This window comes from Pipistrellus hanaki, assembly GCF_964339955.1.
Source record: "Pipistrellus hanaki genome assembly, chromosome: 5".
NCBI classification, from domain to species: domain Eukaryota; kingdom Metazoa; phylum Chordata; class Mammalia; order Chiroptera; family Vespertilionidae; genus Pipistrellus; species Pipistrellus hanaki.
Window position 1 is genome coordinate 3,050,276 of NC_140507.1, and position 16,208 is coordinate 3,066,483.

General features: G+C 55.2%; 1 protein-coding gene across 3 annotated transcripts in view; it reads right to left on the bottom strand.

The window, feature by feature from the left end:
* Positions 1-501: 501 nt before the first annotated feature.
* CPLX2 (complexin 2) overlaps positions 502-16,208 on the bottom strand; it is a 66,673-nt gene continuing 50,966 nt past the window's right edge. The window contains exons 1-4 of one of the 3 annotated variants that reach the window (XM_084886233.1): positions 14,243-14,507; positions 5,906-6,021; positions 5,578-5,753; positions 502-4,783 (exon numbers count right to left, since the gene is read on the bottom strand). In XM_084886233.1, coding sequence (XP_084742359.1) covers positions 4,586-4,783; positions 5,578-5,753; positions 5,906-5,936 — 405 coding nt within the window. In that variant the 5' untranslated portion in view covers positions 5,937-6,021; positions 14,243-14,507 and the 3' untranslated portion in view covers positions 502-4,585. Of the gene's footprint in view, positions 4,784-5,577; positions 5,754-5,905; positions 6,022-13,962; positions 14,117-14,242; positions 14,508-16,208 lie in introns of those variants that run through there. The other 2 variants (XM_084886235.1, XM_084886234.1) reach the window with 2 other exon arrangements.

The following is a 16,208-nucleotide window of genomic DNA, read 5'->3' on the forward strand; positions in this document are numbered from 1 at the left end:
TGTAAGGCAGGGTGATGGTGGAGGGCAGTGAGGGCAGCGAGGGTAGAGAGGGTTCTGGTTTGGTCCTGATTCCTCAGCAAAGCCTGGGAAATGTCTGTGTCCAGGAGCAATGCTGAGCGGTGTCCTTCCTGTGGGAACTCCATCAATGGTGGTGGGATGACCATTGACACCTGTTCATCCATGTGACTCGCTCTGTGCCAGGTGCCACCCCCGAGGAGCTCGGAGTGGCCAGAGATGGGGTGGGTGTGGTGACAGGCTGGACCACCAGCTGCTGAGGTTGAAGGGCAGGAGGTGAGTGGCTCTGCATCTCCGAGGCCATCCCTGACTGGTCTTGGCTGATTTCTGAGGCCATTTCCATAGCAGCTCAGCCAGAAGCGAGGGCAAAACTGATGTTTTTCTGTGGCCTCTTGAGCTCTATGGGTCAACCCCCCGCATGCCAGCTGGTACCCCATGTAGCCTTGTCGGTGCCGATGGACAGAAGAGACCAGACAGACCTAGAGCTGCTGTACAAGGTCTTTTCTTTGTTGTCATGGTTGGGTTGGTACATCTTAGCGTCTGCGTCATACAAAGGGGGAGCAACAGCCATGGCTTTTGGTCAGGTTCAGGGGGGCATAGGGGTGCCCCTCCCCTCCCCCAGGCACTGACACATTTAAAGGAAGCAGAGCAACAAAGACACAGCACAGAGATGGGAAAAGGTACCCCCGCGCGGGCAGGATGGTCATCCTCACCAGGGCCTCGCCAGGACCCCCGCCTGCACCCGGGACCAGCACGAGCACCTCCCCTCTCCTCACCGCGAAGAGGGGCGGAGAGGGGAGCAGGGGACACGTGGTGGGAGACAAATCATTAGGCCTGGGAGATATCCCTCATCGGAGCCAGTCGGACCCCAGCCCCCTTGTGCAGTCAAGCGCCTGTGGGATCCTAGAAGGATGGAGCGACTGGGTGGTGGGGACAGCAACCCTGCCAGCTGGGTGCTGGGGGCTCCTGGGGCTTGGCGTCTGTCTCATTACACTCCAACCACCAACGTGTGGGTGGCTTCTCTGCTCACATGAGGGCCCTGTAATGATACTTCTGTTCTCTGTCTTTCTTGCCCCTTCTTTCCCCTTTTATCTATCTGTCTGCCTGCCTATCTATCCATCCACCCATCCATCCATCCATCCATCCATCCATCCATCCATCCATCCATCCATCCATTAATCTGTCTATCATCTCTATCACACACACACCTGGGAGGGTCTCTTGACTTCCTGCTTGTGTTTGGAGGAGACCCCATATGGCTTTGCTGGTAAGAACACCCTCCAGGACCTTCTGGACTGGAGTGGAGGATGCCCACATCCTTGCCTGTCTCAGGTGCCTACCGGGCAAACCCAGAGAGGCCCGGTCCCTTCTCTCTGGCGGCGGCCTTCCTCAGGAAGCACACACACCCACCTCGGGCAGTGCGCATTCTCCTGCATCTGGTTCTGTTCTCACCATTTATGATTGCTCTTCCTATATCCCTAGCTGGGGGGTGTCTGCTAAGTATAGTGTGTGTGTGTGTGTGTGTGTGTGTGTGTGTGTGCACTGAATTCTGGGGCCTCTCCTCCCCACCCGGCCTCTCAAGTCTGTCACATGCACGTTGACCCATTTGTTGCGACACACTCATCCCCTCCCATCCCGTGGGACACACACATCTCCTGCCCCAGGCACATCATGTGATTATCCCTGCCCTGCTGCAGCCTCCCCCACCACACACACATTTTGTCTCCTCACGCGTGTGCTGCACGTGGGCTGCTCTCCAGAGTCAAGTCTGTCAGGAATGATAGTCATCATGTTCTCCTGGACCTGAGCATGGTCACCTGGCAGTGGTTAGAGCCAGGTGTGCCCCAGGCTGACATTCTCTCCTGGTGCCCACCTCCCAGAGGCCTCCAGTCCTGCTGCTGGGGCCCGGCTGTAGGAGTCTGGAGAGTCTGGGAGGTGTCCCAGACTAAGCCAGCCAGCCTGGAGGGCACTCTCCTGTGGGAAAAGCCCTGAGCCCACTCTGGGGGTGCAGAGGGCTTCAGGGACCGCCAGAATGCCCTCTGGGGCTCTGGGGTCCCTCAGGCTCACTTGAACTACCTTGTATGCCTGGGTTCCCTGCTCAGCTGAAGCTCCCAGGCCTCGGCCTCCACTGTCCATTTAGCACGATCTGTGCCCTGGCCCCACCTTCCAGACCAGTGGGTCCCAGTCAAGGGGGAGACCTTTCTGAAGGATCCACCCCATGTCCAGTGGGCCTCACACACAGGGTGTGCGGAGGCCCAGCCAATGGACTGGGCCCTGCCTCTCTCTGCTCCAGGACCCCAGGGCTCTAGAGCATGACCATCCTGCCCAGGATAATAGACAAACTCAGACAAGCAGACAATAGGGGTGCAAGGTGGCTCCCCATCACGGACACAGGCACAGATACAGAGACAGGCCCCGTGCGGGGCAGGGCGTGGGCACAGGGAAGGGGCGGGGGTGAGGGAGAAGGGCAGGTCCAGGGAGCTGGCGCTGCTGAGGCCCTGCTCCCCGAGAAGGGACAGACCAGGGTGCTTTTCTGGTTCCCTAAACGTATGGGTTATTTTGTCTTGTCTCTAAAGTATTGCAGTCTAACTGATATGGCTTTAACTATTGGAAATGGACAGAGAAGACACACGTCTCTCTCTGAAATAAAAGCATAAATCCACTAAAATGGAAAACCTGCAGAATGCAAACTGGGGCCAATGGGGCAGGGGCATCCGGGGCAGGCAAGTCGCCCCCTCCCTAGCCCCAGCTTTGGGGGCAGGCCCTGGCTGGGGCCCAGCATGGCTTCTTGGGGCACTGCCTGGATCTGACCCAGTGGCTTGTGAAGACCGCAGGCAGGAACCCCCCAAGGATGGAAGGACTCTGGGCCAAGGACAAAGTCTCCTGTTGGATGCGGCTATTTGTGGCCAATGGTTTTGGGGCCAAGAGGAGGCGTTTTACCCATATTTTCTCTCTCCAAGAGCCTGTTCTGCATACACCTGCCTTTTCAGAGCCACATACATGCACATAACAGTCTTAGCACATCTTAAGCTCTCTCACACACATCTCTACAACATCTAACACACACCCATCATTCCCAACACACATGATGCTTTGAAAACACATGCAAATACAAGTTCACACATGCAAGCTCTCCCACACATGTGAGATGGATAGTACACACATAGGGCACAATATCAACTCATACGTACCACCTCAAACACACATACACAAGCTGCCTAACATACACAATCTCTAACACAAGGTCTTGATGACTAACACATACTCACAATCTCAAGACTCTCTACCTCTCTCTCTCTCTCTCTCTCTCTCTCTCTCTCTCTCTCCATACACCTATATGTACAGCCTCTGGACACATCATTGCTGATGCGGTCTCTGCCACGCGTATCGATGCATGCATGGACACACAGTTTCCTCTCTCATTGCTCCGTGGCCCTCAGTTCTCACAAAACGGACTGAGCAGGAGGCCTTGACTTCTGTGGTGGGAGGAATAAACACCAGTCTCCCACATCCCAGAGGAGAGTTTGTTCTTGGCCGATGAGATGAATGGACAGATGCCTTCTGTCAAGGGGGGACTGGCTTTTCCCCAGAGGCTTGGGGCTTTAGCCAGGAGGGTCCTCCAGGGGACCATGGGGTCCTGGAAGCACATAGGACAGGGCGGTGGGAATGAGCGGTGGATAGGAATGGGGGCAGCTTGGCTGCACCAATGGGGGGGTGTCCCATGGCATGGGCCATCGCTGCCCAATGGCTCCAAGTGTTTTCTGGGGGGCCTGGGCAGCCCCTTGTCTGGGCAAGCTGGGCCCAGACTGGCAGTGGGCCCCCCAGAGCTAAGTGGAGGGTGGGGGAACAAGGAGCTACCCTGCCCTGGGCCCCTCCACAGATGAGTTATAGTCCAAAGAGGATCCATTTGGAGGGACTGGCTTTGTAGGGGGTATACCTTTGCAGGTGGCGGTTGGGGCAGGGGTACACCCAGGGGTACTCCTGCGTGTCACCAGGGGGCGTGAAGGAGGAGAGCCTCAGCCTCCTTCCCAGAAAAGAGGGGCCTCTTAGCCTGGGCCCTCCCAGGGCAGGCTTACCCTGACTCCCTTCTTCAGAGCGAGACAACCCAGGACCCCTGCCCTGACCTGGAGCCCACTGGGGGTCGGAGGCCAAAGGTCAGCATGCTGGGCAGGGCCGGAATGTGTCATTACTTTGGCTGGCTGGGGACAGTGGTCCTCCTGGCAGTGGGGTGCATGAAGGAATGTATGGGGGTTACCACACTAGCATGGACCTTAGGCTTCTAGAAGGGGGCCCCAGCGCCTCCCACACTGGATAGAATGCCCCCGCTGGGGAATAACTGTCTTCCCTTTTCCAAGAAACGTGGGAGTGCGGTGGGGGTGGGATACCCCGGGATGAAGGGTGTGTGTGGGAGTGCTAAGGAGATGAGCCCCTCGCCAGGGACAGGTGGGCAGAGGCCAACTGAGGTTTTCCCTGTCAGAACTGAGACTTCAACTGAATCAAAAGAAAAGAAAGAACGGAAGAAAGAAAAATAGTAACAGGTGGAGTGGGGGTGGGCAGGAAGGAGGGCTGGTTACTTCTTGAACATGTCCTGCAGCGGCCCGGGCAGGTATTTGAGCACCGTGTCCAGGATGCTCTCCTCCTCCTCCTCCTCCTCGTCCCCGCAGCCCGCGGGGATGGCCTTCTTGGGCCGCGTCAGGCTCCCCTCGCAGGGCTGCTCCAGGGCTGCCTTCTCCTCAGCCTCCTTCTCTTCCTTCTTCTTCAGCCCGTACTGGGGGTGGGGGGAGGGCAGACATGAGCATGAACAGGGCAAGGAGAGAGCTGGTCTCAAGTTTCACGGGGACTCAGCTGGAGCAACTCATGAGAACGTGCCCAGCCTCAGTCCTCTCATCTATAAAATGGGGAGAAGGGCACCTTCTTGGAGAATGATGTCTGTCCCCAGACGTAGAGAGGCGGTGTGAGGGGTTTCCTTGGAAATCAATCCCTGCTCATAATGCCTTCTCTGCTCTTTTGAAATCCCCCGAGTTCTGAAATCTGGAAGTTCTCCCTTATGTTTGGACCTGAATTTTGGTGACAAACTTTGACTTCCACGGATGGAAGCCTACTTATAATCTTGATGTACTGCGGTGGTGTGGCCAGACAGGTGCTAATCTGTTTGGCATGGGCTGGCAGCCGCAGACCCACTGGGGGTGATACCTATCAGTAACAGGTGCTCAGGGCACTAAGGAAACTTTTCAAACCCCCCCCTCCCCCCCCCCCCACACATACTGGATTCTAAACCTCTTTGGTCTCAAGGGTTTTGAATAGGAGATCGCAGACTCATAGCAGCAACATTAGAGAGCACTTCCTATGTGCACCATCATCTGGGATCACCGCAGATCCTGGGAGAGGGTGTTTCTGTCACCCCCACTTTTCTGATGAGACTATGGAGCTCAGAGAGAACTAGGCCTGAGGTCAGGGCTGGCATTCAGGGGAACTTGAGGCCAGGGTTTGGGGACGCACTGCTCCCCCGTGCCTCCTGTACCCCAGGGCGGGCGGGCGGGCGGGCGGGCGGATGGCGCTGACCTTGTCTCGGATCTGCTGTCGGACCTTCTCCCGCTCGGCCTCCATACGCGCATGCTTAGCCTTGCGCTCCTCCTCCTGCTGCCGCAGCGCCTCCTGCCGCTCCTCCTCCTTCTTCTGCGCATCTGGGTCCTTCTCCTCCTCGCCGCCCAGCATCTTCCCCATGTCCTTGGTGGCCCCTGCAGGGGAGGGTTGAGAAGGGAGAGGATGAGGTCAGGGGTGCTCAGAGCTGGGGTAGCGGTTCGCTGGTTGATGGAACCGTCTCTGAGGGTCTCTCCCATCTGGGTTCAGACCCTGGTTGAGGGGGGAGGGTGCAGGGCTGGGGCCTCACCTCCGAGGGCCTGCTTCATGACGAAGTCCATGGCTGTGACTCCGGTTAGCGCGCCCTAGCCCGCAGCTGAATTCGCATGCAGTGCTCCTGGCAGGCCGGCTGGGAGATTTGCCAACCTGCAAAAGAGGAGCTGGGAGTTAGATGGGAGAGACCTCTGCACAGCCAGGCTGCTGGAGTTAGATAGACGATGGCCTCATCCAGGTTCATAGGCACCATGGGACACATCAGTCTGAGGCCAAGACACAATGCCCTTGAACCTTAGGGAAAGGTGCTATTTCTTGAGCACTTGCTATATACCAGTCACAGATATGCTGCCAAAAGACTCAGATCCCTATTTTATCATATATATATATATATAAATATATGAAATTTAAATATATATATTTAAGTTAATTTCAGAGAGTAAGAGAAAGGGAGAGAGATAGAAACATCAATGATGAGAGAATCATTGATTGGCTGCCTCTTGCACGCCCCTCACTGGGGATCTAGCCCACAACCCAGGTATGTGCCCTTGACTGGAATCAAATCCAGGACCCTTCAGTCCACAGGCCAACGCTCTGTCCACTGAGCCAAACCAGCAAGGGCAGTTTTAAAATATATTTTTATTGATTTCAGAGAGGAAGGGAAAGGGAGAGAGAGAGAGAGAAACATTAATGATGAAAGAGAATCATTGATTATCTGCCTCCTGCATGATAATCATTGCGTCCTGTACTGGGGATTGAGCCCGCAACCTGGGCATGTGCCCTTGACTGGAATCGAACTTGGGGCCCTTCAGTCTGCAGGCCGATACTCTTTTCACTGAACTAAACTGATTAGGGCTAGATCCCTATTTTAAAACCATCTTGATTATATTGCTCGAATTTGATCGTAGTCAGGAATCTTAGAAAGAGCCTCTCATTTGGATGCAGGCAGAGCAAGGTTCTAATGCCACCTCATTTCTTATTTGCTATATGTCTTTCAGGCAAGTTATGGAACCCCTTTGAGCCCGTTTCCTCCTCCATAAAATAGAAATGGCAGTGCCTCCGTTTCCAGAGCTGCTGTGGAGACCAGAGAATTCCAGCCTGGGCCACTGGATTGACCCCTAGATGGAATGAGAGTGTGCCCAGGGACCCCCAAATCAGGGCAAGCGAGGAAGTGAAGACAGCGAGCTTGGATGAATATATCCAGACTTTTGAAAATAAGCAAATGGAGAAATACATTATTTTTATTGTAGCATATATGCAAATGTGTTGTTTATAGCTTAATCTTTATTTTTATTTTGAATTACACATAGGGGGTTAGAGACATGATACTCTTCTTGGGGCTTAGAGTCTTTAAAATGCCAAGCATGGGGCCTGGTACGCACTCAGCATATGTTAGCACTCCTTCCCTCTCCCTGAATCACTGGCTTTCAGTTTTATCATATTTTTTAATTGTTATTATTTTGCCTCAGAAGATTTTCTTCGAATAAAAGCTTAATGAGAATCTCAATATGCAAGATATGTAAAAGTGGAACCATTCCAGCCGAAACCGGTTTGGCTCAGTGGATAGAGCATTGGCCTGCGGACTGAAGGGTCCCAGGTTTGATTCAGGTCAAGGGCATATACCTTGGTTGCGGGCACATCCCCAGTGGAGGGTGTGCAAGAGGCAGCTGATCGATGATTCTCTCTCATTGATGTTTCTAACTCTCTGTCCCAATCTCTTCCTCTCTGTAAAAAAAAAACAAACAATAAAATATATATTTTTTAAAAAAGTGGAACTATTCCAATGGTGGGGCGGGGTAGAGAGCCTGGGGGGCCCCCTCCACCCTTGGCCTCCTTGTTCCCTCCACATCCATAAGAATTTGAACAGCAGTGCTCTAACTGCTAGAGGTTTCCTTTTTATTTTAACCGTTTATATCACCGGTGCTTTCACAGGCAAAGCCACCAGACATCGCCATTGGGTGTTGATGGGGCATCCGGAGCTGTCCAAAGTGTGATGTGGCTTGATGGTCAGCTGAGGCCAGAATGGCTTCATCCCACACAGCCTTGGGTTGGGGTCTTTGTGTTTTGCTAGAAGGAAAAGGGGGTCAGAGAAACCAGACCAGATATTGCAACCAGCTGGAGTTCAAGGACCCTTGGTTTTCAGTTGATGATGGATTTCCCTCATTTCTTTCAAAACGAGAAAACATATTGTCAGACTGAGATCTTTCCATAAAATGGGGCCTGAGAGTCTATTGGAGAAGCCTACACGATCAGACCACCTGATAAGCTGGTTGTTTTGAGGAAGGGACATCATGATGGAGGAGAAAATATGCCCACAGGCTTTGGCATCAGACACTCCGGCTCCCGTCCTGACTGGACCCCTGGGAAAGCTTCACTGCGTTCCCTACAAAGCGGGGTATAGTTCCCTACCCTTCCACTGCTGTCTGAAGGAGAAGACAAGAGACTGGCCACATGCCTGGCGTGTAGGAACTCACTAACATGTGCCCTTGCTGACTGCATGTTGACGAGGACACACCCAAACGGGCCAGCCCTCATAGGAAATGCAAGAGAACCCACCCTGACCCAACGTTCTGAGTGTGAAGATTCTCAGCTCAGTCTGCCAAGGTGGTTTCATTCGGCTCAAAACATTGCAAAGAGACGGCCTTTCTAAGAACAGGGAGAAACACACAACTTAAACACGGAATGGTTCCAGGAACCACTGGGCTCCTCCTCCTGTGTTTACATGCAGCTCAAGGAATTGCAGGTGGTGGTGGGAGACACAGACTCTAATTCGAGACGTTTCAAATCGGCTGGCAGGGCACCTGGGCTTTGGCTCCAGCCTCCTCCCTCAATTGCTGCGTTGGCACGTCTCCCGGGACCAGGTGATCCTTCCGAGCCCTTTCCCGGGCACTTCCGTTCTAAAGTATTCGCGCTGCTGGCCACTCCACCGTCTCCTTAAACCCCTCTCCCCTCTTGGCCTGTTATTCTCTCTCTGCCCTCCCCCCCATCTCCTACTGCTCTCTCTCCTCTGCTTCTCTGTCCCCTCTTCTCTCTCTCTGTCCTTTGCAGTCTCCTCTTCTTCCTCTTATGTCTTCAATGAAGATGTTCACAGGACTCTGAACTTAGCTTTTTCCTCTCTCACCTTCCCCTAGGGGAACATGGTCCTCTCCAGAGGCTTTAATCATCTCTGATACTGATGATGCTACCTCGACGCTTTTCTCTGGGCACTGCTCAGACTCAACATGCTATCTTTCTACACCAAACCGTCTCCCTCTCCAGACTCCTCTGTTTCCATCCATCCATCCATCCATCCATCCATCCATCCATTCATTCATTCAGCAAACACTGATGACCACCCTTCACCCCCAGTATGCAGTGTGTCCACTCAAGGGCTGTCTTCTCCATGCTATGTCCATATTGCTCTAGGTGCGTCCCACACTGGGACTGCTGGGATTGCTTAACCTCCCCAGAATTCTGTGGCCCACTCCCAGTATGGTCCTCTCAGCTCTTTTTTAAAAAAAATTATTTATTGATTAAGGTGTTACATATATGCCCTTATTCCCCCATTATCCCCCTTCTCCCCTACTCATGCCCTCACCCCCCTGGTGTCTGTGTTCATTGGTTAGGCTTATATGCATGCATATAAGTCCTTTGGTTGATCTCTCCCCCTTACTCCCACCCTCCCCTACCTTCCCTCTGAGGTTTGATGATCTGATCTATGTTTCTCTGTTTCTGGATCTGTCTTTGTTTATCAGTTTCTGTTGTTCATTATATTCCACAGATGAGTGAGATCATGTGATATTTATCTTTCTCTGACTGGCTTATTTCGCTTAGCAAATGCTCTCCCAGCTCTTAAGCAGGGTCCTGTTCACCCTGTCAAGACTTTCCTAACCAATGTCTCAAGGCCCAGTGTCCTCCGATCCCATCCCACTCAGGAGGTGACCCTCCCCCACACTTCCTGTGATGCCTGGAAGGGTCTGTGAGCTCTGGGGTCAGGCATACCTGACAGGACTCCTCAATCTGCAGCTTTTCAGCTGTGTGATAACGAGTCATTGACTTAACGTCTCTGAGTCTCAGTCTTTGTTACAAAGTGAGGATTATAATGCCACTTTGAAAGGTTAGAACAAACCTAAGGAATGTGTTTGGCACATGATGGGGGCTCAGTAAATGGTGGCTATTATCATTAGCAAAATGCCAGCTAGAGCTGAAACCGGTTTATCTTAGTGGATAGAGCATCGGTCTGAGGACTGGAAGGTCCAAGGTTCGATTCCGGTCATGTACATTGGTTCCAGGCTTGTCCCTGGTAGGGGGTGTGCAGGAGGCAGCTGGTCGATGTTTCTCTCTCACCGATGTTTCTAGCTCTCTATCCCTTTCCCTTCCTCTCTGTGAAAAATCAATAAAATATATTTTAAAACAATGCCAGCTAGAGTGAGCTCCCCTCCTCCTCTCCTGAGGAAGAGGACTCCGCCTTCCCTGGGAAGCCAGCCCATCAGCCTTCACTCCAGATTTTCTCTCTTTGCACCTCCTCCCTGATGCACTCATCACTCCCTGTTCCTCCCTCCCTAGCCTCTCTCCTCAGGTCTTCATCCCCTCCTCTTCCAACTCTTGCCCTGACCCCATCTTTTTCTTAATCTCCGCCCTCTCACTCCACGGGGAGCGGGGAGCATCTTTACCAGGTGTCCCTGTTCTTCACCCCCCAGCGAAGCCCTGAGCTCTGTGAGACCGGGGTTTGCTGCTCTGCTGTGCCACCCAAACTGCCCCCCTCAGATTCGCCAGAGGCTGCCTAACCGCCAGACCCAGGGCGTTTTCACCGCCTGGTCCTCCTCCATCCCCGAGGAGCATCAGATGCTGGGGAGGACCCCTACCTGGCCCTGCCCCAGGTTCTTCCTGTCTTCTCGAACCTCCTGAATTCCATGACTCAGCACTCTGTGGTCTTCTTATCAGACAGGCCCTCTCTCTCTCCTTTCCTGACAGGTCCTCTCTCCTTTTCTGACTCCTTTTCTTTAAAACAGCAATTTTCAACCTCTTTCATCTCCTGGCTACATAAACTAATTGCTAAAATTCCGGGCACTTTAAAAAAATATTTTGTGGTTAATCTGACAAAAAAAATAAAAAAGGGATAATTTTGATTCATTCACATCAGATGGCTATTGTGTTGGCCGTTGTCATTTCTTCTTTCACAATCTAAGGGAAAAGAGGCCAGTGCCCCTGACAAAATAGGCAGGTTTTGCATGTTTTAAACATTCTTGCGGCTCACCAGTGGGGTATACTGGATGAAAATCACCGCTTTAAAATGCAGCTGCTCATTAGGCAATCTCTCCCCCTCTCCCTCCTGCTGCCCCTCCCTCCCCCTCCATTTCCTTCGGGAACCTCACCTACTTTTACTGGTTTATGTCTTTTTATAGCCACAGATTGATCCCTCCCCACCCCCATCTCCCCCTCCTCCCTTCACCCACTCTCCTCAAACCTGCCCATTTTACTCGCAGCTGGATATCGTCACATGGATAATCCCAGTTCATCCTGTCCAGGGAGCTTTCTTATCCTCGCCTCCCCCACCCAGCTCTCCCCTCCTCCGGCACGCTGAAAACTCCAGACTCAGCGCCTTCTTCGTTTATTCACTCACACACTCACTCCCACTTTAAATATTCTCCGAGCACCTGCTCTGTGCCAGGCGTTGTCCTGGGTGCTGGGGCTGGGGCAGGGCACGAGGGAGTCCCAGCCTTTGCTGTCACAGCATTCAGCCGGCGGGGGAGGCAGGCACGGGACAAAGGCCACACAGGAATTGGTGAGTTACAGACGGGCGGGGTGTGAGGGAGCAGTCCGGGGACTGTCGCTTCACAATCTGTGTTCACACCCTCCTTCCTCCTCTGGCTGCTGTCCTGCCGTGGTGGGGGCCTCAAGGCTCTGGATTTGTGCATACATTGAAGCTGTCTGTCTCCTCCAGCTCTCACCCAGCCTTCACACAGCCGTCCGGTTAATCTTCCTAAAGGTCAGACCCGCTCGTGCAAACACGCCCTGCCCTGGCTCCACACCACCTCGCTAACCCGGTCAGAGTCCTTGCGCTGACCTTCAATCCCCGCACAACCTAGCACCTGCCTGCTCTGCCATCCGTTTCCCACACCTTGCATGTGGCTCTGCCTCCGCCACGCCCCAACACAGAGCCTGCTGTCTAACCCTGGGGCGTTTGTGCATGCTGCTTCCACAGCCTGAAACCCCGGACCCTCATCTCTGCCAGTTCAAACCCCAGCGCCACTACTTATCAGTGACCTTAAGCAAGTGGTTTAATCTTTCCTCTTCTGTCAGATGGAGACAATAACACCGATGCCCAAGGCATGTTGTGAACATGAAAGGAGACAATGCAGATGGAATGCTCAGCCCAGGGTTTGCACGCAGTAGGTGCTCAGTGCATTTTAGCTGTCACTACCATCATTATCACCACTGTCAGCAGCAGCAGCAGCATTCATTTTCAAAGATGCCTCTCCACGTCACCCCTCCCATGACACTTCCTGGGTCTCCTCCATGAGACACAATGGTATCTGCTAGGGCAGCCTCGACTGCCTCCAGCTCCTCTCTCTGTCCAGTGATATGTCTTCCTCTTCCCGGTCCCTCTGGGCTCCTCCCTGTGTCTTGTGCATTTTCCCAGTCCCAGTGTCTGCAGCATCTCCTGGTTTGTGGGGGAGCCAGCTGGATTGAATGTAATGCTCTGTGTCAGCGAGTATGGGAGGATGTATGCGCTCGAGGTATGATCTGCATTCTGACTCTGAATTTAGGCAGCGTGTGCTCGCGCGTGGGCGTGTGCAGGCATGTGCAGGGGTGTGTGTGTAGAGATTTGCCATATGCCTGTAGGAGTGCTGAGGTGCAGCGGGTGGTGTGCAGTTGAGGATTTTGTCTAGACCACCAGGAGGCGCTCCTCGGCGGTTCTGCGGGCAGCTTCCGTTTATCCCGCTGTTGGAAGGGTGGTGGTGGTGGGGATGCTGGGGGGGGGGGGGGGGGAGGGGAGGCCACGCGGGGGTGGGGAAGGGCAGCTGCAGCACCCGGTTTCCTTGCCTTCAGCATGCCCTGAACCCAGAACGCATCTTCAGGTTTTCCCTGACTTCTTCCCAGCGAGTCCCAGCCCGAAGGCTGCTGAGGCACCTGCTCAGGCTCTGCCTTCTGAGCCCCGGCCCTGCTAGGAGCTGGGCTCCTGCCACCTGACAAGTAGATGCGAGGCACCTGCAGTGTGTGTCCTTGTAGTTTCTCTGTTTTTTTTTTTTTTTTTTCAATGGTTCAAGTCCGGACTATATTCACTGCAACTCAATTCAACACTCAACTGCTTCTTCTTCTTTTTTTTTTTTTTTGCCACCCTCAGCTAACAGGGGTTGTCCTTCTATCCCCACCTCCCCACCCCACCCCACCCCCAGCCCCTGGAAGGAAGCACTGGGGGAGGGGGAGGGGCTGGGGAGAATGGAAGGGGGTAGGACACCTGCCAGGAGACGAGCAGAAGTGGCGGGGGCTTTGAGCCCCCCCCAGAAGAGGGGACAGGAGCCCTGGCGCCCCCCTCACAGACCAGCACAGCCCGCACCTCTGCCCAGCTCTCCAGAGGCCACTGAGAGTGCCCCTCCCCCCACAGAGCTCCAGCCTCAAGACCCAGCCTGGGCTCAGACTTTGCCAGGGGAGGGGGCAGAGCGGGGCGGGCGACGGCGTAAAAGAGACCCTTCCCAATGACCCCCCCCCCGGCGCTGGCTGTACTGCCCAGCCCCGCGCGCCTCCCCTGAGAACAAATAGTCCCTGTGGCCCCCACCCCCACCCCAAACGGTGCTCAGGCTCTCCCCTTCTCTTCGGTCTGTCTGTCTGCGCCCCTCCCGCCGCCCTCTGACTCACTCCGGGAGCCGGAACTGTACCCCACGGGGCGGCTTCCTCCTCTGGGGGCAGAGGGCCCTGGCAGGCGCCCCGCTAAGTAGCTGGGATCGAGGTCCCCACCCCCACCCCAGCTCGAAGTTGCTCTCTGGGTTCAGACTTGAGCGAGTCTCCCATTGCCCTCGGGGCGGTCCTGGCTCCCCAGGAGCTGGGCTGTTTGGAGCTGCTGCCCGGGAAAGGTGGGGGGGGGGGGGCTCCCGGGGCGGGAAGGGCCCATACCTTCTCCCAGTGCATGCCGCTTCACCCCTTTCAGCCTGCGGGCTCCCCCCTCGCGGGAGCTGTCCGTTCAGCACCACGGCCAGCGGCCAGCGCGACCGGGGAGGTGCCTGCTCCTGCCCTGCAGCCTCCCGGTCCTGCGCCCGCCCCAGCAGTCTTGGGGTGCTGTGCCCCCAAAGCAATAACCCTCAGCCTCCCGCGATGCCCCGCGGCCTCGAGAGGAGAGCCGGGACCCTGCTGCCCACAGCCAGCACCGCCCTCCCGGCCCACGGCCAGCACCGACCTGGCGGTCCCTGCTGCCGTCTGAGCCACTGCGGGCTCCGCCGGACTCGGCGGCGGCTGCTTCTGCGGTTCCAGCTCCCGCCGCTTCGCCGCCGCGTGCAACTCCGCCTGGCGAGCTGGGGCCGCTGCCGCTGCTGCCAGAGCTGCCCTCCAATCAGGCCCCTCAGCCAGGCCCTGACGTGCCACCGCTCCCCTTTCAGATGGGAAATTCAAATCTCTCTCCCTGTCTCTCCTCTCACCCTCTTTCTCTTTCCCTTCCCTCTTCCCCCTCCCTCTTCTTCCCCCTCTCTCCTCCCTCCCTCTCCCTTCCCCATTTCCTCTGCTTTCCCCTTTCTCTTCTCCCTTTTGTTCTCTGCCTTCTTTTACCTCCCCCTGCCAATCCCCCGCTGCCACCTGTCCTGTCCCGGCCACATGTCTTTTTTTTTTTTTTTTTAAATATATTTTTATTGATTTTTTACAGAGAGGAAGAGAGAGGGATAGAGAGCTAGAAACATCGATGAGAGAGAATCATCGATCAGCTGCCTCTTGCACACCCCCCACTGGAGATGTGCCCGCAACCAACATACATGCCCTTGACCGGAATTGAACCCGGGACCCTCCAGTCCGCAGGCCGTCGCTCTATCCACTGAGCCAAACTGGTTTCGGCCCGGCTACATGTCTTAGGACCACAACCTGGCTGCTTCAGTGCCCCGAGGGGCAGTGGCGCAAGGGGATGGAGGGAGGGTTCCTGCAGGAAAGCCCTCCTTGACTCCACCAGGCGGAACTGGGCACACTCTCCCCACGGTTCCCACCGCCTTGGGATACACCCCAGCTTCAGGGGCCTCTGTTCCTCTGTTTGCCCGCCTCTTCCCTACGGGACAGGGTTGCCACCAGATCATCCCTGCAGCCTCTCAGCATCGTGTCCCTCTGCATGGCACTCAGTGAACATGGCGGAATACTGGCCAGGTCCCCATAGGGCCGAGGAGCCCTCCAGGTGGACCCCGAGGTTGAAGACAGCTGCAGCCTTGCATTGACCTTGGAAAAGCTCAGCCCCTCTAATCCGCTGTCCTGTGAAGAATAGGGGTCCTTTGGGAGGCCGCCTGCCTCTCTCCGAGGCCCAGGGGAGGAAAGGGAACTCCAGGGGGCAGAGTGACATCGGCCCCACACGTGGCCTCTCCTCCTCCTCTCCCACTCCTGTTGTGTCTCCTAACCAGCCTTCCCATGCCCTGCCATCCTTTGGCTCTGGAACGAGCCTTTAATCCAGCTGGATGTGCAGGAAGATGGCGTCGGAGAGGGGGCCTTGGCCCAGGACTTTGGAAGATTTGCAGGAGATCACACACCAGGCAGGGTCATGCCAGAGCGAGATGGCTCCTGCTTCTGCGAGGGATGGCTTCCTTCCAAGAAGGAGCAGCGAGAGCTGCAGAGGATGGGGCCTGGGGGAGGAAGGAGGCGTGCTTCTGTCCCAGAGAGCGGGGACTGTCCCTCTGCACATGCTCACGGCAGAGGCCTCAAAGTCGGGACCCCGTTCCCCATAAGTCAGAGGCCATCGGTACACCCCCTTCCTCACCTGCAGGGTCTCTTTTGAGCTCATCTCTGTTCTCCCCTTACAGGGTGTGGGCTGGCATAGGGAAGGCCCTTCCGTTAGGTCCGAGTGCCCTGTTTAGCACCATGTTGGGACATTGGCAAACTCACTCTTGATTTTTCTTCCCTCTCCTGCGGCAGGCGCTAATGGAGGGGGGCGGAAGGGAGAGGGTTTGGTTAGAACGACTGGTGCCTGAGGGGAGTCTGGGCAGGGAGATCTGGCATCCTGCCATCTCAGGAGCCTCAGTCCCCCCTCCTTCCTTCTTTCTCTCTGTTCTCCTGGAATGGGATCTGGCTGGGAGCCCGTAGTTACAATTGGGGTTTTTCCACAACAGACATTGCCTTTGACATGGATGTGGACCAAGCTGGGCTAAAAAAACCCAACTTAACTCTCAGAGAAATATGGA